At 48.6% G+C, this 24,577-nt stretch overlaps 2 protein-coding genes across 2 annotated transcripts; one reads left to right on the top strand and one right to left on the bottom strand.

The window, feature by feature from the left end:
• Positions 1-411: 411 nt before the first annotated feature.
• PIERCE1 (piercer of microtubule wall 1) lies at positions 412-4,964 on the bottom strand. Its single transcript, XM_075322912.1, has 3 exons — positions 4,751-4,964; positions 1,352-1,430; positions 412-842 (listed from the first exon to the last, which is right to left on the bottom strand). Exons 1-3 carry the CDS (start codon positions 4,867-4,869, stop codon positions 657-659), a joined length of 384 nt encoding a protein of 127 aa, XP_075179027.1. The 5' UTR covers positions 4,870-4,964; the 3' UTR covers positions 412-656.
• A 49-nt stretch (positions 4,965-5,013) lies between these two features.
• MRPS2 (mitochondrial ribosomal protein S2) lies at positions 5,014-17,575 on the top strand. The gene is made up of 5 exons (XM_075322911.1): positions 5,014-5,130; positions 11,795-11,911; positions 15,145-15,282; positions 15,364-15,493; positions 16,965-17,575. Exons 2-5 carry the CDS (start codon positions 11,875-11,877, stop codon positions 17,506-17,508), a joined length of 849 nt encoding a protein of 282 aa, XP_075179026.1. The 5' UTR covers positions 5,014-5,130; positions 11,795-11,874; the 3' UTR covers positions 17,509-17,575.
• Positions 17,576-24,577: the final 7,002 nt, after the last annotated feature.

Raw genomic sequence — 24,577 nt, 5'->3', positions numbered from 1 at the left:
TCTTGCTCCCCGCTATCGCTGATCGCTCTCTCTTGCTCCCCGCTATCGCTGATCGCTCTCTCTTGCTGCCCGCTATCGCTGATCGCTCTCTTGCTGCCCGCTATCGCTGATCGCTCTCTTGCTCCCCGCTATCGCTGATCGCTCTCTTTTGCTCCCCACTATCGCTGATCGCTCTCTTGCTCCCCGCTATCACTGATCGCTCTCTCTTGCTCCCCACTATCACCGATCGCTCTCTCTTGCTCCCCGCTATCGCTGATCGCTCTCTCTTGCTCCCCACTATCACTGATCGCTCTTGCTCCCCACCATGTACAGTGAGGTCACACGTCCTTTGCATGATGTTCACTTTGACATTGGGGGGGGGTAAATATTACCGGTGATGCCCCCGTCAGGACCCCCTGTATCAGCCGGTGAGGGTGAGGGCTGTATCGCATCTCTGGAGCCACCTATATAACACCTCTCTTTCCTTGGTAGTAACAGCTGATAACAGAGAGCGGAGGCGCAGGGAACGGCACCAAAGTGCTGCAGGAATGGAGACTCTGTCCTTGTTGGATTTCTACTTTTTATTGTTTTCTGGGTGAGCGAGGTGCAGAGATGAGTGCGGGGTGGATGATGGGAGTGGTGGTCCGGCGCGGGCAGGTCATCCACACTCCGTGCTATCAACTGTAGGACGGGCCGCTCATGTTATAGCTCCGGTGGAAGTTCAGCCGGTCGTGGACGGTGATCAGATTGTCCGGGCCGGTCACAGAGCTCTTCTCGGTGGATGTGTTAAATCCGTGGTTCCGGAACATTCCACATTTGGTCGCCGCTTCTGAAAACTTGTCTGATACTCCATTAAATGTGGTCTGGAAGTAGACAAAATGCTGTTAGTAACGCGGACTCCTATGTAGCCGGATCGGAGGATGGTAGCCCCCAGAAAAGAGCCCAAAACCATAAAACAAGGACCCCCAACTTACGACTGAAGACTACAAGTCCCATCATGCCCCAACAGATGCAACACAATAGATGGAAAATCCGCCCATATACGTGCCCTATTAGACCCTATGGCTGTTGCAGATCGAGGGTCTCAGCTTGGGACTAGGGGCTAGATATCGTCACCCAAACAAAAATGTCCTGTATATACACAAGAGGTCAAAACTGTTATCGCCCCTCGTTTAATGAACGAAAAACTACTAATAGTCACAGAAATAACTCAACATGGACCAGAGGAAGTGAAGGAAAGAGTTGTCTCAGGAGCTTAGAAAGAACATTATAGACAAGTATGTTAAAGATAAAGGTTAGAAGACCATCTCCTATTCATCACCCTCACTGCTGACTGTAAGGGATCAGATGGCGGCGGATTTCACTGTCTCACCGGCATCTCATGGACGGTCGGAGCTTTATTCCCATACGTCTGGTTTGTCGTCCTGTACAGTGGATTTCCCGGTTTCGATCTGAAAAAAATAACACTTTAGTTATCGTCACCCGAATCATGTATATCGTGTCCCATATATACACGTGGTCCAAACTGTTGGCACCCCTCGCCCCTCATTTAATGAACGAAAAACTCACAATAGTCACAGAAATAACTCAACATAGACCAGAGGAAGCGAAGGAAAGAGTTGTCTCAGGAGCTTAGAAAGAACATTATAGACAAGTATGTTAAAGGTAAAGGTTAGAAGACCATCTCCAAGCAGCAGAAAATATTAATAAATGAACAATCTATGAAAATAAACAGATGAACGTCAGATATTGTTGCTTTTCAACCCTAAAACTCATGAAACAGGCCTGGACAGAAATGATGGCGCCCCTGAAAATAATGTGACAAAATGGACATGTTACATCAAGTTGTTTACACTAATTAACATCACAGGTGTCTACAATCTTGTAATCAGTCAGTGGACCTGTATATAGGGCTACAGATACTCACTGTGCTGTTTGGTGACATGGTATGTACCACACCAAACATGGACGAGAGGAAGTGAAGGAAAGAGTTGTCTCAGGAGATTAGAAAGAACATTAAAGACCAGCATGTGAAAGGTAAAGGTTATAAGACCATCCCCCAGCAGCTTGATGTTCCTGTGCCTAAGCTGCACATATTTTACAGAAATGTAAGATCCATGGGACTGTAGCCAACCCCCCTGGACGTGGCCGCAGGAGGAAAATTGATGACAAATCAAAGAGACGGATAATACGAATGGTAAGAAAAGAGCCCAGAAAAACTTCTAAAGAGATTAAAGGTGAACTTCCAGCTCAAGGACCATCAGTGTCAGATCGCACCATCTGTCATTGTTTGAGCCAAAGTGGATTCATGGGAGACGACCAAGGAGGACGCCATTGTAAAAAAAAATCATAAAAAAGCCAGACTGGAATTTGCCAAATTACATGTTGACAAGCCACAAAGCTTCTGGGAGAATGTGCTATGGACAGATGAGACAAAAATGGAACTTTTTGGCAAGGCACATCAGCTCTATGTTCACAGACGGAAAAATGAAGCCTATCAAGAAAAGAACACTCTCCCTACTGTGAAGCATAGAGGAGGCTCTGTTATGTTCTGGGGCTGCTTTGCTGCATCTGGCACAGGGTGTCTTGAATCTGTGCAGGGTACAATGAAATCTCAAAACTATCAAGGGATTCTATAGAGAAATGTGCTGCCCAGTGTCAGAAACCTTGGTCTCAGTCGCAGGTCATGGGTCTTGCAACAGGATAATGACCCAAAATACACAGCTAAAAACACCCAAGAATGGCTAAGAGGAAAACATTGAACTATTCTGAAGTGGCTTCTATGAGCCTGGACCTAGATTTATTTATTTTTACTTTTCTCAGATTCAGGTTATTTCTGTGACCATTGTGGGGGGTTTTCTTTCAATAATTGAGGGGCGAGGGGGACCAACAATTTTGACGACGTTCGTATCTCCTATTAGCCCCCGGCTCTGCGCAGACTACGGTCAAGCCCTGCGATTGGCGTATAGACCAGGACAAGCCCACAGGGCTCCTGTTCGCACAGTGCATCTTTTTTAGGCTGAGTTTTTGAAGACGCAGCAGGTCAATTCTTTTTGAGTTTTTGTCCCTGCATTTTGGAGGACCAGCAGATCAATCCTCTCTAACTCGGGGTATTTGGCCAGATGCCAGTTGCCATAAAGTCAATAGGGTCCAGAATCTGGCGCAAAGGGGTATGAGCAAGAGCTCCATACTTACCGAATCACCGGCGCGGCTCTCACACTGCTCCCGTGGCCGGTCATTCACTTCCCGGGCCGCTCATTACCTTCATTGAATATGCACTACTTCCCCCGCCCACCAGTGGCTGTGATTGGTTGCAGTCAGACAAGCCCCCACCCTGAGTGACATCGTGTCTGAGGCTTCCAATCACAGACGCCGGTGGGCGGGTCTATATCATACAGTAAAATAACAAAAATTGGCGTAGGATCCCCCATATTTTGATACCAGCACATATAAAGCCCAACAGCTGGGGGCTGGTATTCTCAGGCTGGGGAGATCCATGGTTATTGGCCACCCCCCAGCCTAAAAATATCTGAAAGCAGCTGCCTGGAATTGCCACATCCATTACATGCGACAGTCCCGGCACTTTACCCAACTTTTCCCACATTGCCCTGGTGCGGTGGCAATTGAGGTAATAAGGAGTTAATAACAGCACACAGCTTCCACTAAGTCCTAAATTAGTAATGGCAGGCATCTATGAGGCCCCCCCCCCATGACTAATCTGTAAGTGAAATGAAATAAGCACAAGCACCAAAATAATGCTTTATTTAGAATAAAAGACAAAAAAAACCCTTTTTCACCCCTTTATTAACCACCCAAACACACCTCCAAGTACAACGTACTCCACACGAGATCCCACAACGCTTCCAGCTCTGCTAAATATCTGAAGCTCACAGCGAGCGGCGATAGAGCAGCATGGCTGCTGTGAACTTCAGGTTGCAACTGAAGTGAGTCGCGTGCTCAGCGGTGGCTTCACTCAGGTTAGCCACAGCATGGCCATAGCCTCCACCTGTGACCGCAAATCACCTGCGTGACGGCACCGCTGATCGCGCGGCTCACTTCAGTCGCGGCCTGATTTGTAGCCACAGGTGGAGGACTCCAGCTGTGGCCACGGGTAACTTGAGTGACGTCACCGCTTATCGCGTGGGTCACTTCAGTTGCTGCGGAGCTCACAGTAAGCAGTCATGTTCTATGGCGCTCGCTGTGAGCTTCCAGCAGTGTGTTGTGGGACCTCGTGTGGATTACGTCGGACCTGGAAGGGTGTTTGGCGTTAATAAATTGGTGAAAGAGGGTGATTTTTGTCTTTTATTTCAAATAAAGGATTTTTTGGGTGTTTGGGTTTATTTACTTTCACTTTATAGATTAGTGATGGGGGGTGTCTCATAGACGCCTGCTATCACTAATCTAGGGCTTAGTGGCAGCTGTGGGCTGTTATTAACCCCTTATTACCCCTGATTGCCACCGCACCAGGGCAACGGGAAGAGCTGTGCCCAGTGCTGAGGGGGGCATCCTGCAGCTGCTGCTGTTCCTGTGCTGGATATCAAAAGGGGGGGGGGACCCCACCTCATTTTTTTAACAAAAAAAATAAAAAAAACAGCTGTCCAAGCAAGTCTATTCTATATGTTCTATCAATTATCCTATTATTGTTTCTCCTTTAAAAAACGCGACAAAGCGTCATGCGTTTTCTGAGACCATAGGAAAAAGATGCCGTGTGTGAACACAGCCTAATACCTGTCTATAGGTCCTGTAATGCCCTATAGGGGGGTCCAGTTACCTGTATCCTCCACTCCACGTGTCCGGGTGATTGAATCTGGCGGGCAGGTCGGGCTGCACCCGGTAGTAGTCGCTGGTTTTGGGGGTTTCGGGCTCCTGGGGTTCTACGGGGTCAGACATTGTGTCCTCCAGCTGCAGCCGCACAGAACCCTGGTGTTTACAGCTCCGGCGTCATGGAGATTGTTGCTAGGAAACCACCAGAAGGCAACAAAGTATCAGCTTCCAGGAACACAATGGGGAGTGAGCGGAGGATCGTGTGCTGATCAGTGTATGGTGTACGGGCCGTGTCACACCCGTGCTGCCGGAGGAAAACAGACATGTCGCTGTGTGGAGCCCACGGACACGCGTGTGCCACAAGGACAGACGTCTGTGAAAAAACAGGTGTGCAGACCAATGATCGTAACTGGTTGGCTTATGAGATTCCAGTACATATAAAACCAGACGTCACATGTACCGGAATCACAGACATGTGAAGGGGCCTTACATGGGGCTGTACATGGGGCCTTACATGGGACTGTACATGAGGTCTGGGGCTGTACATGTGGCCTTACATGGAACTGTACATGAGGACTGGGGCTGTACATGGGGCCTTACATGGGACTGTACATGAGGTCTGGGGCTGTACATGTGGCCTTACATGGAACTGTACATGAGGACTGGGGCTGTACATGGGGCCTTACATGGGACTGTACATGAGGTCTGGGGCTGTACATGTGGCCTTACATGGAACTGTACATGAGGTCTGGGACTGCACATGGGGCCTTACATGGGACTGTACATGAGGACTGGGGCTGTACATGTGGCCTTACATGGGGTTGTACATGAGGTCTGGGGCTGTACATGTGGCCTTACATGGGACTGTACATGAGGTCTGGGGCTACACATGGGGCCTTACATGGGGTTGTACATGAGGTCTGGGGCTGTACATGTGGCCTTACATGGAACTGTACATGAGGTCTGGGGCTACACATGGGGCCTTACATGGGGTTGTACATGAGGTCTGGGGCTGTACATGTGGCCTTACATGGGACTGTACATGAGGACTGGGGCTGTACATGTGGCCTTACATGGGGCTGTACATGAGGTCTGGGGCTGCACATGGGGCCTTACATGGGGTTGTACATGAGGTCTGGGGCTGCACATGGGGCCTTACATGGAACTGTACATGAGGTCTGGGGCTGCACTTGTGGCCTTACATGAGGTCTGGAACTGTACATGGGGCTGTACATGGGGCCTTACACGGGACTGTACATGGGGCTGCACTTGGGACTGTACATGGGGCTGCACATGAGGTCTGGGACTATACATGGGGCCATACATGAGGTCTGGGGCTGTACATGGGGCCTAACATGGGACTGTACATGAGGTCTGGGGCTTTACATGGGACTGTAAATGAGGTCTGGAATTGTACACGAGGTCTGGAATTGTACACGAGGTCTGAGGCTGCACATGGGGCCTTACATGGGACTGTACATGAGGTCTGGGGCTTTACATGGGACTGTACATGAGGTCTGGGGCTGCACATGGGGTCTTACATGGGGTTGTACATGAGGTCTGGAACTGTACATGAGGCCTTACATGGGACTGTACATTGGGCTGCACATGAGGTCTGGGACTATACATGGGATGGGGCCGTACATGAGGTCTGGGGCTGCACATGGGGCCTTACATGGGACTGTACATGAGGTCTGTGGCCTTACATGGGACTGTACATGAGGTCTGGGGCTGCACATGTGGCCTTACATGGAGTTGTACATGAGGTCTGGGGCTGCACATGGGGCCTTACATGGGACTGTACATGAGGTCTGGGGCTTTACATGGGACTACATAAGGTCTGGAACTGTACATGGGGCCTTACATGGGGTTGTACATGATGTCTGGGGCTGTACATGTGACCTTACATGGAACTGTACATGAGGACTGGGGCTGCACTTGTGGCCTTACATGAGGTCTGGAACTGTACATGGGGCTGTACATGGGGCCTTACACGGGACTGTACATGGGGCTGCACTTGGGACTGTACATGGGGCCGTACATGAGGTCTGGGACTGTACATGGGGCCTAACATGGGACTGTAAATGAGGTCTGGAATTGTACATGAGGTCTGGAATTGTACACGAGGTCTGAGGCTGCACATGGGGCCTTACATGGGACTGTACATGAGGTCTGGGGCTTTACATGGGACTGTACATGAGGTCTGGGGCTGCACATGGGGTCTTACATGGGGTTGTACATGAGGTCTGGAACTGTACACGAGGCCTTACATGGGACTGTACATGGGGCTGCACATGAGGTCTGGGACTATACATGGGATGGGGCCGTACATGAGGTCTGGGGCTGCACATGGGGCCTTACATGGGACTGTACATGAGGTCTGGGGCTGCACATGGGGTCTTACATGGGACTGTACATGAGGTCTGGGGCTTTACATGGGACTACATAAGGTCTGGAACTGTACATGGGGCCTTACATGGGACTGTACATGAGGTCCGGGGCTGCACATGGGGCCTTACATGGGGTTGTACATGATGTCTGGGGCTGTACATGTGGCCTTACATGGAACTGTACATGAGGACTGGGGCTGCACTTGTGGCCTTACATGAGGTCTGGAACTGTACATGGGGCTGTACATGGGGCCTTACACGGGACTGTACATGGGGCTGCACTTGGGACTGTACATGGGGCTGCACATGAGGTCTGGGACTATACATGGGGCTGTACATGAGGTCTGGGGCTTTACATGGGGCCTAACATGGGACTGTACATGAGGTCTGGAATTGTACACGAGGTCTGAGGCTGCACATGGGGCCTTACATGGGACTGTAAATGAGGTCTGGAATTGTACATGAGGTCTGGGGCTGTACATGGGGCCTAACATGGGACTGTACATGAGGTCTGGAATTGTACACGAGGTCTGAGGCTGCACATGGGGCCTTACATGGGACTGTACATGAGGTCTGGGGCTTTACATGGGACTGTACATGAGGTCTGGGGCTTTACATGGGACTGTACATGAGGTCTGGGGCTGCACATGGGGTCTTACATGGGGTTGTACATGAGGTCTGGAACTGTACATGAGGCCTTACATGGGACTGTACATTGGGCTGCACATGAGGTCTGGGACTATACATGGGATGGGGCCGTACATGAGGTCTGGGGCTGCACATGGGGCCTTACATGGGACTGTACATGAGGTCTGTGGCCTTACATGGGACTGTACATGAGGTCTGGGGCTGCACATGTGGCCTTACATGGAGTTGTACATGAGGTCTGGGGCTGCACATGGGGCCTTACATGGGACTGTACATGAGGTCTGGGGCTTTACATGGGACTACATAAGGTCTGGAACTGTACATGGGGCCTTACATGGGGTTGTACATGATGTCTGGGGCTGTACATGTGACCTTACATGGAACTGTACATGAGGACTGGGGCTGCACTTGTGGCCTTACATGAGGTCTGGAACTGTACATGGGGCTGTACATGGGGCCTTACACGGGACTGTACATGGGGCTGCACTTGGGACTGTACATGGGGCCGTACATGAGGTCTGGGACTGTACATGGGGCCTAACATGGGACTGTAAATGAGGTCTGGAATTGTACATGAGGTCTGGAATTGTACACGAGGTCTGAGGCTGCACATGGGGCCTTACATGGGACTGTACATGAGGTCTGGGGCTTTACATGGGACTGTACATGAGGTCTGGGGCTGCACATGGGGTCTTACATGGGGTTGTACATGAGGTCTGGAACTGTACACGAGGCCTTACATGGGACTGTACATGGGGCTGCACATGAGGTCTGGGACTATACATGGGATGGGGCCGTACATGAGGTCTGGGGCTGCACATGGGGCCTTACATGGGACTGTACATGAGGTCTGGGGCTGCACATGGGGTCTTACATGGGACTGTACATGAGGTCTGGGGCTTTACATGGGACTACATAAGGTCTGGAACTGTACATGGGGCCTTACATGGGACTGTACATGAGGTCCGGGGCTGCACATGGGGCCTTACATGGGGTTGTACATGATGTCTGGGGCTGTACATGTGGCCTTACATGGAACTGTACATGAGGACTGGGGCTGCACTTGTGGCCTTACATGAGGTCTGGAACTGTACATGGGGCTGTACATGGGGCCTTACACGGGACTGTACATGGGGCTGCACTTGGGACTGTACATGGGGCTGCACATGAGGTCTGGGACTATACATGGGGCTGTACATGAGGTCTGGGGCTTTACATGGGGCCTAACATGGGACTGTACATGAGGTCTGGAATTGTACACGAGGTCTGAGGCTGCACATGGGGCCTTACATGGGACTGTAAATGAGGTCTGGAATTGTACATGAGGTCTGGGGCTGTACATGGGGCCTAACATGGGACTGTACATGAGGTCTGGAATTGTACACGAGGTCTGAGGCTGCACATGGGGCCTTACATGGGACTGTACATGAGGTCTGGGGCTTTACATGGGACTGTACATGAGGTCTGGGGCTTTACATGGGACTGTACATGAGGTCTGGGGCTGCACATGGGGTCTTACATGGGGTTGTACATGAGGTCTGGAACTGTACATGAGGCCTTACATGGGACTGTACATTGGGCTGCACATGAGGTCTGGGACTATACATGGGATGGGGCCGTACATGAGGTCTGGGGCTGCACATGGGGCCTTACATGGGACTGTACATGAGGTCTGTGGCCTTACATGGGACTGTACATGAGGTCTGGGGCTGCACATGTGGCCTTACATGGAGTTGTACATGAGGTCTGGGGCTGCACATGGGGCCTTACATGGGACTGTACATGAGGTCTGGGGCTTTACATGGGACTACATAAGGTCTGGAACTGTACATGGGGCCTTACATGGGGTTGTACATGATGTCTGGGGCTGTACATGTGACCTTACATGGAACTGTACATGAGGACTGGGGCTGCACTTGTGGCCTTACATGAGGTCTGGAACTGTACATGGGGCTGTACATGGGGCCTTACACGGGACTGTACATGGGGCTACACTTGGGACTGTACATGGGGCCGTACATGAGGTCTGGGACTGTACATGGGGCCTAACATGGGACTGTAAATGAGGTCTGGAATTGTACATGAGGTCTGGAATTGTACACGAGGTCTGAGGCTGCACATGGGGCCTTACATGGGACTGTACATGAGGTCTGGGGCTTTACATGGGACTGTACATGAGGTCTGGGGCTGCACATGGGGTCTTACATGGGGTTGTACATGAGGTCTGGAACTGTACACGAGGCCTTACATGGGACTGTACATGGGGCTGCACATGAGGTCTGGGACTATACATGGGATGGGGCCGTACATGAGGTCTGGGGCTGCACATGGGGCCTTACATGGGACTGTACATGAGGTCTGGGGCTGCACATGGGGTCTTACATGGGACTGTACATGAGGTCTGGGGCTTTACATGGGACTACATAAGGTCTGGAACTGTACATGGGGCCTTACATGGGACTGTACATGAGGTCCGGGGCTGCACATGGGGCCTTACATGGGGTTGTACATGATGTCTGGGGCTGTACATGTGGCCTTACATGGAACTGTACATGAGGACTGGGGCTGCACTTGTGGCCTTACATGAGGTCTGGAACTGTACATGGGGCTGTACATGGGGCCTTACACGGGACTGTACATGGGGCTGCACTTGGGACTGTACATGGGGCTGCACATGAGGTCTGGGACTATACATGGGGCTGTACATGAGGTCTGGGGCTTTACATGGGGCCTAACATGGGACTGTACATGAGGTCTGGAATTGTACACGAGGTCTGAGGCTGCACATGGGGCCTTACATGGGACTGTAAATGAGGTCTGGAATTGTACATGAGGTCTGGGGCTGTACATGGGGCCTAACATGGGACTGTACATGAGGTCTGGAATTGTACACGAGGTCTGAGGCTGCACATGGGGCCTTACATGGGACTGTACATGAGGTCTGGGGCTTTACATGGGACTGTACATGAGGTCTGGGGCTTTACATGGGACTGTACATGAGGTCTGGGGCTGCACATGGGGTCTTACATGGGGTTGTACATGAGGTCTGGAACTGTACATGAGGCCTTACATGGGACTGTACATGGGGCTGCACATGAGGTCTGGGACTATATATGGGATGGGGCCGTACATGAGGTCTGGGGCTGCACATGGGGCCTTACATGGGACTGTACATGAGGTCTGGGGCTGCACATGTGGCCTTACATGGGGTTGTACATGAGGTCTGGGGCTGCACATGGGGCCTTACATGGGACTGTACATGAGGTCTGGGGCTTTACATGAGACTACATAAGGTCTGGAACTGTACATGGGGCCTTACATAGGGTTGTACATGATGTCTGGGGCTGTACATGTGGCCTTACATGGGACTGTACATGAGGTCTGGAATTGTACATGAGGTCTGGTGCTGTACATGGGGCCTTACATGGGACTGTACATGAGGTCTGGGGCTTTACATGAGGCCTTACATGGGACTGTACATGAGGTCTGGGGCTGCACATGGGGCCTTACATGGGACTGTACATGAGGTCTGGGGCTTTACATGAGACTACATAAGGTCTGGAACTGTACATGGGGCCTTACATAGGGTTGTACATGATGTCTGGGGCTGTACATGTGGCCTTACATGGGACTGTACATGAGGTCTGGAATTGTACATGAGGTCTGGTGCTGTACATGGGGCCTTACATGGGACTGTACATGAGGTCTGGGGCTTTACATGAGGCCTTACATGGGACTGTACATGAGGTCCGGGGCTGCACATGGGGCCTTACATGGGGTTATACATGGCGTCTGGGGTTTTACATGGGTCTGCACATTGGACTGTACATGAGGTCTGGGGCTTTACATGGGGCTGCACATTGGACTGTACATGAGGTCTGGGGTTGTACATGGGGCTGCACATGGAGCCGAGTGCAATGCGAGTCATCAGTGACACCAGACAAAGCGATAAGACAAGTGAGGAGAGGAATCTCCAGCCCTGAACCCGCGCCATGTCTGTGCTCCTCCACCAGGTGGCGCTGCGGTCACTGCTGGAAGAGGCGGCGCCCGGAGAGGAAGCGGCGCGGAGTGACCTTCCCCGGCACACAGCAGCATGGCCGCCCCTGCACTGGGCGCGATCCTCCGGACTGGTGAGGACACTGCTGCCGGGAGCGGGACCGGCAGGACTGATGTGTGTGTGTGTATATAGGGACCGGCAGGACTGAGGTGTGTGTGTGTATATAGCCACCGGCAGGACTGAGGTGTGTGTGTATATATAGGGACCGGCAGGACTGAGGTGTGTGTGTATATATAGGGACCGGCAGGACTGAGGTGTGTGTGTGTGTGTATATATAGGGACCGGCAGGACTGAGGTGTGTGTATATAGGGACCGGCAGGACTGAGGTGTGTGTGTGTGTATATAGCCACCGGCAGGACTGAGGTGTGTGTGTATATATAGGGACCGGCAGGACTGAGGTGTGTGTGTATATATAGGGACCGGCAGGACTGAGGTGTGTGTGTATAGGGACCGGCAGGACTGAGGTGTGTGTGTGTGTATAGGGACCGGCAGGACTGAGGTGTGTGTGTGTGTATAGGGACCGGCAGGACTGAGGTGTGTGTGTATATAGGGACCGGCAGGACTGAGGTGTGTGTGTGTGTATAGGGACCGGCAGGACTGAGGTGTGTGTGTGTGTGTATAGGGACCGGCAGGACTGAGGTGTGTGTGTATATAGCCACCGGCAGGACTGAGGTGTGTGTGTGTATATATAGGGACCGGCAGGACTGAGGTGTGTGTGTATATATAGGGACCGGCAGGACTGAGGTGTGTGTGTGTATATAGGGACCGGCAGGACTGAGGTGTGTGTGTGTATATAGGGACCGGCAGGACTGAGGTGTGTGTGTATATAGGGACCGGCAGGACTGAGGTGTGTGTGTGTATATAGGGACCGGCAGGACTGAGGTGTGTGTGTGTATATAGGGACCGGCAGGACTGAGGTGTGTGTGTGTATATAGGGACCGGCAGGACTGAGGTGTGTGTGTATATAGGGACCGGCAGGACTGAGGTGTGTGTGTATATAGGGACCGGCAGGACTGAGGTGTGTGTGTGTATATAGGGACCGGCAGGACTGAGGTGTGTGTGTATATATAGGGACCGGCAGGACTGAGGTGTGTGTGTATATATAGGGACCGGCAGGACTGAGGTGTGTGTGTATATATAGGGACCGGCAGGACTGAGGTGTGTGTGTATATATAGGGACCGGCAGGACTGAGGTGTGTGTGTGTATATATAGGGACCGGCAGGACTGAGGTGTGTGTGTATATATAGGGACCGGCAGGACTGAGGTGTGTGTGTATATATAGGGACCGGCAGGACTGAGGTGTGTGTGTATATATAGGGACCGGCAGGACTGAGGTGTGTGTGTATATATAGGGACCGGCAGGACTGAGGTGTGTGTGTATATATAGGGACCGGCAGGACTGAGGTGTGTGTGTATATATAGGGACCGGCAGGACTGAGGTGTGTGTGTATATATAGGGACCGGCAGGACTGAGGTGTGTGTGTATATATAGGGACCGGCAGGACTGAGGTGTGTGTGTATATATAGGGACCGGCAGGACTGAGGTGTGTGTGTATATATAGGGACCGGCAGGACTGAGGTGTGTGTGTATATATAGGGACCGGCAGGACTGAGGTGTGTGTGTATATATAGGGACCGGCAGGACTGAGGTGTGTGTGTATATATAGGGACCGGCAGGACTGAGGTGTGTGTGTATATATAGGGACCGGCAGGACTGAGGTGTGTGTGTATATATAGGGACCGGCAGGACTGAGGTGTGTGTGTATATATAGGGACCGGCAGGACTGAGGTGTGTGTGTGTGTATATATAGGGACCGGCAGGACTGAGGTGTGTGTGTATATATAGGGACCGGCAGGACTGAGGTGTGTGTGTGTGTATATATAGGGACCGGCAGGACTGAGGTGTGTGTGTATATATAGGGACCGGCAGGACTGAGGTGTGTGTGTGTGTATATATAGGGACCGGCAGGACTGAGGTGTGTGTGTGTGTATATATAGGGACCGGCAGGACTGAGGTGTGTGTGTGTGTATATATAGGGACCGGCAGGACTGAGGTGTGTGTGTGTGTATATATAGGGACCGGCAGGACTGAGGTGTGTGTATATAGGGACCGGCAGGACTGAGGTGTGTGTGTGTGTGTATATAGGGACCGGCAGGACTGAGGTGTGTGTGTGTGTATATAGGGACCGGCAGGACTGAGGTGTGTGTGTGTGTGTGTATAGGGACCGGCAGGACTGAGGTGTGTGTGTGTATAGGGACCGGCAGGACTGAGGTGTGTGTGTGTGTGTATAGGGACCGGCAGGACTGAGGTGTGTGTGTGTGTGTATATAGCCACCGGCAGGACTGAGGTGTGTGTGTGTATATAGCCACCGGCAGGACTGAGGTGTGTGTGTATATAGGGACCGGCAGGACTGAGGTGTGTGTGTGTATATAGGGACCGGCAGGACTGAGGTGTGTGTGTGTATATAGGGACCGGCAGGACTGAGGTGTGTGTGTATATAGGGACCGGCAGGACTGAGGTGTGTGTGTGTATATAGGGACCGGCAGGACTGAGGTGTGTGTGTGTATATAGGGACCGGCAGGACTGAGGTGTGTGTGTGTGTGTGTATATAGGGACCGGCAGGACTGAGGTGTGTGTGTGTGTGTGTATATAGGGACCGGCAGGACTGAGGTGTGTGTGTGTGTGTGTGTATATAGCCACCGGCAGGACTGAGGTGTGTGTGTGTATATAGGGACCGGCAGGACTGAGGTGTGTGTGTGTGTGTGTGTATATAGGGACCGGCAGGACTGTGGAGGGGGGGGGTGTGTATAAGGACCGGCAGGACTGTGGAGGGGGGTTGTGTATAGGGACCGGCAGGACTGTGGAGGGGGGTTGTGTATAGGGACTGGCAGGACTGTGGAGGGGGGTTGTGTATAGGGACTGGCAGGACTGTGGAGGGGGGTTGTGTATAGGGATTGGCAGGACTGTGGAGGGGGGTTGTGTATAGGGACCGGCAGGACTGTGGAGGGGGGTTGTGTATAGGGACTGGCAGGACTGTGGAGGGGGGTTGTGTATAGGGATTGGCAGGACTGTGGAGGGGGGTTGTGTATAGGGACTGGCAGGACTGTGGAGGGGGGTTGTGTATAGGGACTGGCAGGACTGTGGAGGGGGGTTGTGTATAGGGACCGGCAGGACTGTGGAGGGGGGTTGTGTATAGGGACCGGCAGGACTGTGGGGGGTGGTCTTGTTTTCTAACCTCAGAGCCCCCCCTCTTGCTCCCCCATTACATGAGCCCCCCTGAACCCGATGCTGTTTTGTGTTTCAGTGGTCCCGAGGTTTTCCGCTCTCGTCCTCCCGGCGGCAGCAGGGTCACCGCGGCTCCTCTCAACCGTTAGTCCAGGCAGCAGAACATTCGGCAGCACCCCGTCCCCCGCAGCCGAGACCCCCGAGACCAATGTGAAGGGTCAGTGACTGGACGTTCCCCCAATGACGGATAAAGTTGTACTAATTCGGAGTTAACTCTTTCATCCCCTTTTCCTTCCAGATTTCACGGACTGGCTGGTGTCCGAGCCCCTGAAGCACCCGGATTTCTTCAATGTGAAGGAGCTGCTGTCGGTGCGGGCGCTGTTCGATGCGCGGGTTCACCTGGGACACAAGAAAGGATGCCGGCACCGGTGCGTCCACCGCGAGGGGTCAGGCGTGAAGCCTGAGCAGTCACATGGGATTCAATCTGCACCACGCCTGTCCACGGTTGTGTGTGGCAATGCTGGTCAGATCCATTAACGTGCATTGGGTCGAGCTGCAGTACCACACACAACCTGCAGCAAGTGTGGCGCTGCAGAGAAGCCACCACGATTTCCTTGTATTACTAACCTTTTGTTTTGGCCCCGCTCATTTCTGTCCCTGTTGCCCGTTTCTCTAGGCTGATGGATGCAGGTTTTTGGCACCGCTCATTTCTGCCCCTGTTTCCCGTTTCTCTAGGCTGATGGATGCAGGTTTTTGGCACCGCTCATTTCCTCCCCTGTTTCCCGTTTCTCTAGGCTGATGGATGCAGGTTTTTGGCCCTGCTCATTTTTGCCCCTGTTTCCCGTTTCTCTAGGCTGATGGATGCAGGTTTTTGGCCCTGCTCATTTTTGCCCCTGTTTCCCGTTTCTCTAGGCTGATGGATGCAGGTTTTTGGCCCCTCATATTTCTGCCCCTGTTTCCCGTTTCTCTAGGCTGATGGATGCAGGTTTTTGGCCCCTCATATTTCTGCCCCTGTTGCCCGTTTCTCTAGGCTGATGGATGCAGGTTTTTGGCCCTGCTCATTTCTGCCCCTGTTTCCCGTTTCTCTAGGCTGATGGATGCAGGTTTTTTTCCCCGCTCATTTCTTCCCCGTTTCTCTAGGCTGATGGATGCAGGTTTTTGGCCCCTCTCATTTCTGCCCCTGTTTCCCGTTTCTCTAGGCTGATGGATGCAGGTTTTTGGCCCTGCTCATTTCCGCCCCTGTTTCCCGTTTCTCTAGGCTGATGGATGCAGGTTTTTGGCCCCTTTCATTTCTGCCCCTGTTTCCCGTTTCTCTAGGCTGATGGATGCAGGTTTTTGGCCCTGCTCATTTCTGCCCCTGTTTCCCGTTTCTCTAGGCTGATGGATGCAGGTTTTTTTCCCCGCTCATTTCTTCCCCGTTTCTCTAGGCTGATGGATGCAGGTTTTTGGCCCCTCTCATTTCTGCCCCTGTTTCCCGTTTCTCTAGGCTGATAGATGCAGGTTTTTGGCCCCGCTCATTTCTGCCCCTGTTGCCCGTTTCTCTAGGCTGATGGATGCAGGTTTTTGGCCCTGCTCATTTTTGCCCCTGTTTCCCGTTTCTCTAGGCTGATGGATGCAGGTTTTTGGCCCCTCATATTTCTGCCCCTGTTGCCCGTTTCTCTAGGCTGATGGATGCAGGTTTTTGGCCCCTCTCATTTTTGCCCCTGTTTCCCGTTTCTCTAGGCTGATGGATGCAGGTTTTTGGCCCCGCTCATTTTTGCCCCTGTTGCCCGTTTCTCTAGGCTGATGGATGCAGGTTTTTGGCCCCTCATATTTCTGCCCCTGTTGCCCGTTTCTCTAGGCTGATAGTTGCAGGTTTTTGGCCCCGCTCATTCCTGCCCCTGTTTCCTGTTTCGCTAGGCTGATGGAGCCGTACATCTTTGGCTGCCGGTTGGATCAGGACATCATCGATCTGGAGAAGACGCTGGAGCACCTGCAGCTCGCACTGAACTTCACCGCACACGTCGCTTACCGCAACGGAATCATCTTGTTTATTTGCCGCAATCGTCAGTTTGGTCACAGGGTGGAGACTCTGGCGGAGGAGTGCGGGGAGTACGCCCACACCCGGTTCTGGAGGGGCGGCCTGCTCACCAACGCCCATATCCAGTACGGCCTCGGCGTCCGCCTCCCGGACCTCATTGTCTTCCTGGGGACTCTCACCACGGTGTTTGAGCAGCACGTCGCCATCCGGGACGCCGCCAAAATGAACATCCCAACAGTGGGAATTGTGGACACCAACTGCAACCCCAGCCTGATCAGCTACCCCATCCCCGGAAACGACGACAGCCCCTCCGCCATGGAGCTGTACTGCCAGCTCCTCAAAATGACCATCACCCGGGCCAAGGCCAAGAGGAAGCAGATGGAGATTCTGTACGGACTGAGGCACAAGATCGAGGACTCGTAACCACCCGAGCATGGGAATGTTCAACTTTGTACACTGTTCATTATAAATAAAGTTCTCTTATCCAGTCTCTTCCTGTAGTCACATGACCCCCCGAAACCATGAAATAGGTGCAGTATTATAGTACTTATATTCTTGTATATAGGGGGCAGTATTATAGCAGTTATGTTCTTGTATATAGGAGCAGTATTATAGTAGTTATATTCTTGTACATAGGAGCAGTATTATAGTAGTTATATTCTTGTACATAGGGGCAGTATTATAGCAGTTATATTCTTGTACATAGGAGGCAGTATTATAGTAGTTATATTCTTGTACATAGGAGCAGTATTATAGTAGTTATATTCTTGTACATAGGAGGCAGTATTATAGTAGTTATATTCTTATACATAGGGGGCAGTATTATAGTAGTTATATTCTTATACATAGGGGGCAGTATTATAGTAGATATATTCTTGTATATAGGGGCAGTATTATAGTAGTTATATTCTTGTACATAGGAGCAGTATTATAGTAGTTATATTCTTGTACATAGGAGCAGTATTATAGTAGTTATATTCTTGTATATAGGGGGTAGTATTATAGTAGTTATATTCTTGTACATAGGGATAGTATTATAGTAGTTATATTCTTGTATATAGGGATAGTATTATAGTAGTTATATTCTTGTACATAGTGGGCAGTATTATAGTAGATATATTCTTGTACATAGGGGCAGTATTATAGTAGTTATATTCTTGTACATAGGGGGCAGTATTATAGTAGTTATATTCTTGTATATAGGGGCAGTATTATAGTAGTTATATTCTTGTACATAGGAGCAGTATTATAGTAGTTATATTCTTGTACATAGGGAGCAGTATTATAGTAGTTATATTCTTGTATATAGGGGCAGTATTATAGTAGTTATATTCTTGTACATAGGGGCAGTATTATAGTAGTTATATTCTTGTACATAGGGGCAGTATTATAGTAGTTATATCCTTGTACATAGGGGCAGTATTATAGTAGTTATATTCTTGTACATAGGGGGCAGTATTATAGTAGTTATATTCTTGTACATAGGGGGCAGTATTATAGTAGTTATATTCTTGTACATAGGGGGCAGTATTATAGTTATATTCTTGTACATAGGAGGCAGTATTATAGTAGTTATATTCTTGTACATAGGAGCAGTATTATAGTAGTTATATTCTTGTATATAGGAGCAGTATTATAGTAGTTATATCCTTGTACATAGGGGCAGTATTATAGTAGCTATATTCTTGTACATAGGGGCAGTATTATAGTAGTTATATTCTTGTACATAGGGGCAGTATTATAGTAGCTATATTCTTGTACATAGGGGGCAGTATTATAGTAGTTATATTCTTGTACATAGGGGGCAGTATTATAGTAGTTATATTCTTGTACATAGGGGGCAGTATTATAGTAGTTATATTCTTGTAGATAGGGGCAGTATTATAGTAGTTATATTCTTGTACATAGGAGCAGTATTATAGTAGTTATATTCTTGTACATAGGGGCAGTATTATAGTAGTTATATTCTTGTACATAGGGGGCAGTATTATAGTAGTTATATTCTTGTACATAGGGGGCAGTATTATAGTTATATTCTTGTACATAGGAGGCAGTATTATAGTAGTTATATTCTTGTACATAGGAGCAGTATTATAGTAGTTATATTCTTGTACATAGGAGCAGTATTATAGTAGTTATATTCTTGTATATAGGAGCAGTATTATAGTAGTTATATTCTTGTACATAGGAGCAGTATTATAGTAGTTATATTCTTGTATATAGGAGCAGTATTATAGTAGTTATATTCTTGTACATAGGAGCAGTATTATAGTAGTTATATCCTTGTACATAGGGGCAGTATTATAGTAGCTATATTCTTGTACATAGGGGCAGTATTATAGTAGTTATATTCTTGTACATAGGAGGCAGTATTATAGTAGTTATATTCTTGTACATAGGAGCAGTATTATAGTAGTTATATTCTTGTACATAGGGGCAGTATTATAGTAGCTATATTCTTGTACATAGGGGCAGTATTATAGTAGTTATATTCTTGTACATAGGGGGCAGTATTATAGTAGTTATATTCTTGTAGATAGGGGCAGTATTATAGTAGTTATATTCTTGTACATGGGGGGTAGTATTATAGTAGTTATATTCTTGTACATAGGAGCAGTATTATAGTAGTTATATTCTTGTACATAGGGGCAGTATTATAGTAGTTATATTCTTGTATATAAGGGGCAGTATTATAGTAGATATATTCTTGTATATAGGAGCAGCATTATAGTAGTTATATTCTTGTACATATTGGGTAGTATTATAGTAGATATTTTCTTGTATATAGGGGGCAGTATTATAGTAGATATATTCTTGTATATAGGAGCAGTATTATAGTAGTTATATTCTTGTACATATTGGGTAGTATTATAGTAGATATATTCTTGTACATAGGGGGCAGTATTATAGTAGTTATATTCTTGTAGATAGGAGCAGTATTATAGTAGTTATATTCTTGTACATAGGAGCAGTATTATAGTAGTTATATTCTTGTATATAGGAGCAGTATTATAGTAGTTATATTCTTCTACATAGGGTGGCAGTATTATAGTAGTTATATTCTTGTACATAGGAGCAGTATTATAGTAGTTATATTCTTGTATATAGGAGCAGTATTATAGTAGTTATATTCTTGTACATAGGAGCAGTATTATAGTAGTTATATCCTTGTACATAGGGGCAGTATTATAGTAGCTATATTCTTGTACATAGGGGCAGTATTATAGTAGTTATATTCTTGTACATAGGAGGCAGTATTATAGTAGTTATATTCTTGTACATAGGAGCAGTATTATAGTAGTTATATTCTTGTACATAGGGGCAGTATTATAGTAGCTATATTCTTGTACATAGGGGCAGTATTATAGTAGTTATACTCTTGTACATAGGGGGCAGTATTATAGTAGTTATATTCTTGTAGATAGGGGCAGTATTATAGTAGTTATATTCTTGTACATGGGGGGTAGTATTATAGTAGTTATATTCTTGTACATAGGAGCAGTATTATAGTAGTTATATTCTTGTACATAGGGGCAGTATTATAGTAGTTATATTCTTGTATATAAGGGGCAGTATTATAGTAGATATATTCTTGTATATAGGAGCAGCATTATAGTAGTTATATTCTTGTACATATTGGGTAGTATTATAGTAGATATTTTCTTGTATATAGGGGGCAGTATTATAGTAGATATATTCTTGTATATAGGAGCAGTATTATAGTAGTTATATTCTTGTACATATTGGGTAGTATTATAGTAGATATATTCTTGTACATAGGGGGCAGTATTATAGTAGTTATATTCTTGTAGATAGGGGCAGTATTATAGTAGTTATATTCTTGTACATAGGGGGTAGTATTATAGTAGTTATATTCTTGTACATAGGGGCAGTATTATAGTAGTTATATTCTTGTACATAGGGGGCAGTATTATAGTAGTTATATTCTTGTACATAGGGGCAGTATTATAGTAGTTATATTCTTGTATATAGGGGGCAGTATTATAGTAGTTATATTCTTGTACATATTGGGTAGTATTATAGGAGTTATATTCTTGTATATAGGGGCAGTATTATAGTAGTTATATTCTTGTACATAGGGGCAGTATTATAGTAGTTATATTCTTGTACATATTGGGTAGTATTATAGGAGTTATATTCTTGTATATAGGGGCAGTATTATAGTAGTTATATTCTTGTATATAGGGGCAGTATTATAGTAGTTATATTCTTGTATATAGGGGCAGTATTATAGTAGTTATATTCTTGTACATAGGGGCAGTATTATAGTAGTTATATTTTTGTACATATTGGGCAGTATTATAGGAGTTATATTCTTGTACATAGGGGGCAGTATTATAGTAGTTATATTCTTGTACATAGGGGCAGTATTATAGTAGTTATATTCTTGTATATAGGGGCAGTATTATAGTAGTTATATTCTTGTACATAGGGGCAGTATTATAGTAGTTATATTTTTGTACATATTGGGCAGTATTATAGGAGTTATATTCTTGTACATATAGCAGTTGTATTTTTCTGCATTGGAGCAGTATTATGCCAGGTACTATGTGATCTCCGCAGTCAAATTTGTGTGGGATCTCCTATGATTCCTCTCTAACAGTGATGGGGGGCTCATCGATACCTGGGATCGGTGGGTCTAACCGGGTTTCGGTTCCGGCCCGGAATGGATCCCAGATATTTGGCCTGACGCCGGTCCCCATACAAGTCTATGTGGACCAGAATCCAGTGCTTTAAAATGGTTGTAGAAGGGATAGGGGATCGGAGCAGGCGCGTTTTACTTCCCTACTCTGCGGCGTGGCTGTAATGCTACGTCCAGGGCCGCTCATTTTGGCCCATCCATATTCACTGCTTCCATCTCCCACCGGCAGTCCCCGCTTCTCCGGCTGCAGTCAGACGCACCCCCAGCCTGTGTGACTGCAGACAATCAGAGGCGCTGTGTGTGTGTGTTCCTAGAGTGTAAAAATAAATTGTTATAGGGTCCCCCCGTATTATGATACCAGCACAGATAAAGCCCACGGCTACAGGCTGCAGCCCCCAGCCCTGCGCTTATCTTGGCTGTGTATCAAAATAAGAGGAACCGTATATGATTTTTTTTTCTTCTTTAAATTAGAAAGTTAAAAAACGACTTCAGGTCCCCCTAATTTGATACCCAGCCATCATGAAGCAGGGAGCTGGTATTCTCAGATTAGTAAGTGAAAAGAAACAAACAACAAAAAAAAACCTTTATTTGCAATAAAAGACATTAAAAAACACTCAGGTCTGACGTAATCCACACGAGGTCCCACAAAGATTCCAGTTCTGCTACAGCTGAAGGCACAGAGCGTGGCCATAGAACGTGACCATCCACTGTGAGCTTCAGTCAGGTTATTTGCAGTCCCAGCTGGAGGTTTCCATGATCCTCCACCTGTGATCGGAGGTAACCTGACCTCAGGTGAGGTCAATGAGGTCAGGTTCCCTGTAATCACAGGTGGAGGACCATTGGAACCTCCAGCTGTGACCACAAATAACCTGAGTGATGTCACCGCTCATTCTCTGCCTGAAGCTCACAGCAGGTGTTCACTTCAGATGTAGCAGAGCTGGAATCGTCGTAGGACCTTGTGTGGATTACATTGGACCTGGGTGTTTTGTGGTTAATAAATTGGTGAAAGGGGTGAGGTTTTTTTGTATTTTATTTCAAATAAAGGATTTTTTTGGGGTTTGTGTTTATTTCTTTTCACTTACAGATTAGTAATGGGGGGGGTTTCAGTTTCCTCCAATTACTAATCTAGAGCTTAGTGGAAGCTGTGGGCTGTCATTAACCCCTTATTTCCCCAATTGGCACTGCACCAAGGCAACGGGAAGAGACGGGTAAAGTTCTGGGATTGTCTCAATGGATCCGACAATCCTGGGCTGCTGCAGGCTGCTATTTTTAGGCTGGGGGGGCCCAATAAGCATGGGTCTCCCCAACCTGAGAAATCAGCGCCAAACTGTCAGGCCTTATCATGGCAGGGTATGAAAATTGGGTGGGACTGCACTCTGCTTTTTTATTATTATTTAAATAATTTAAAAAAAAAAAAGGTTCCTCTTACTGTATTTTGCTACACAGACAAGATAAGTGCATGTCTGGGGCTGAAGCCTGGAGCCGTGTGCTTTATTTGTGCTGTGTATCATAATATGGGGTGGACCCTACGCCAATTCATTTGTTTATTTTTACACCAATCTACAGGACCTGCGCACAGCTGCTTTGATTGGCTGCAGTCAGACTCTCACTTGGGGTGGGGGCGTGTCTGACTGCAGCCAATCACAGACGCGGTGGCTGCTGGTGGGCGGAGAAAGCCATGAATATGTATGAGTGATAGTGAGTGACCTGGAGGTGAATGAGCAGCTGCACTGGACACTCGGTAGGTACAGCACCGGACACTCTGTAAGTACAGTGCCGGACACTCTGTAAGTACAGCGCCGGACACTCTGTAAGTACAGCACCGGACACTCGGTAAGTACAGCGCCGGAGACTCTGTAGGTGCAGCGCCGGAGACTCTGCAGGTGCAGCGCCGGAGACTCTGTAGGTGCAGGGTCAGAGACTCTGTAGGTGCAGCCCCGAAGACTCGGTAGGTGCAGCGCCGGAGACTACTTACCGAGTCTCCGGCGCTCTACTGTAGAGTGCAGGAGACTCGGTAAGTACGGCGCTAGAGACTCAGTAAGTAGAGTGCAGGAGACTCGGTAAGTGCAGCGCCAGAGACTCGGTAAGTAGAGTGCAGGAGACTCGGTAAGTACAGCACCGGAGACTCGGTAAGTAGAGTGTAGGAGACTCGGTAAGTACAGCACTGGAGACTCGGTAAGTAGAGTGCAGGAGACTCGGTAAGTGCAGCGCCAGAGACTCGGTAAGTAGAGCGCAGGAGAACTCGGTAAGTACAGCACTGGAGACTCGGTAAGTAGAGTGCAGGAGACCGGTAAGTAGAGTGCAGGAGACTCGGTAAGTAGAGTGCAGGAGACTCGGTAAGTAGAGTGCAGGAGACTCGGTAAGTAGAGTGCAGGAGACTCGGTAAGTAGAGTGCAGGAGACTCGGTAAGTAGAGTGCAGGAGACTCGGTAAGTAGAGTGCAGGAGACTCGGTAAGTAGAGTGCAGGAGACTCGGTAAGTAGAGTGCAGGAGACTCGGTAAGTACAGCGCCGGAGACTCGGTAAGTAGAGCGCAGGAGACTCGGTAGGTACAGCACCGGAGACTCGGTAAGTAGAGTGTAGGAGACTCGGTAAGTGCAGCGCCGGAGACTCGGTAAGTGCAGCGCAGGAGACTCGGTAAGTGCAGCGCAGGAGACTCGGTAAGTACAGCCCCGGAGACTCGGTAAGTAGAGCGCAGGAGACTCGGTAAGTAGAGCGCAGGAGACTCGGTAAGTAGAGTGCAGGAGACTCGGTAAGTAGAGTGCAGGAGACTCGGTAAGTAGAGTGCAGGAGACTCGGTAAGTAGAGTGCAGGAGACTCGGTAAGTAGAG

The sequence above is a fragment of the Anomaloglossus baeobatrachus genome, chromosome 9, assembly GCF_048569485.1.
Source record: "Anomaloglossus baeobatrachus isolate aAnoBae1 chromosome 9, aAnoBae1.hap1, whole genome shotgun sequence".
Lineage (NCBI taxonomy): Eukaryota > Metazoa > Chordata > Amphibia > Anura > Aromobatidae > Anomaloglossus > Anomaloglossus baeobatrachus.
The sequence above is the reverse complement of the archived record's forward strand: the minus strand, read 5'-3'. Positions and strand labels throughout refer to the sequence as shown.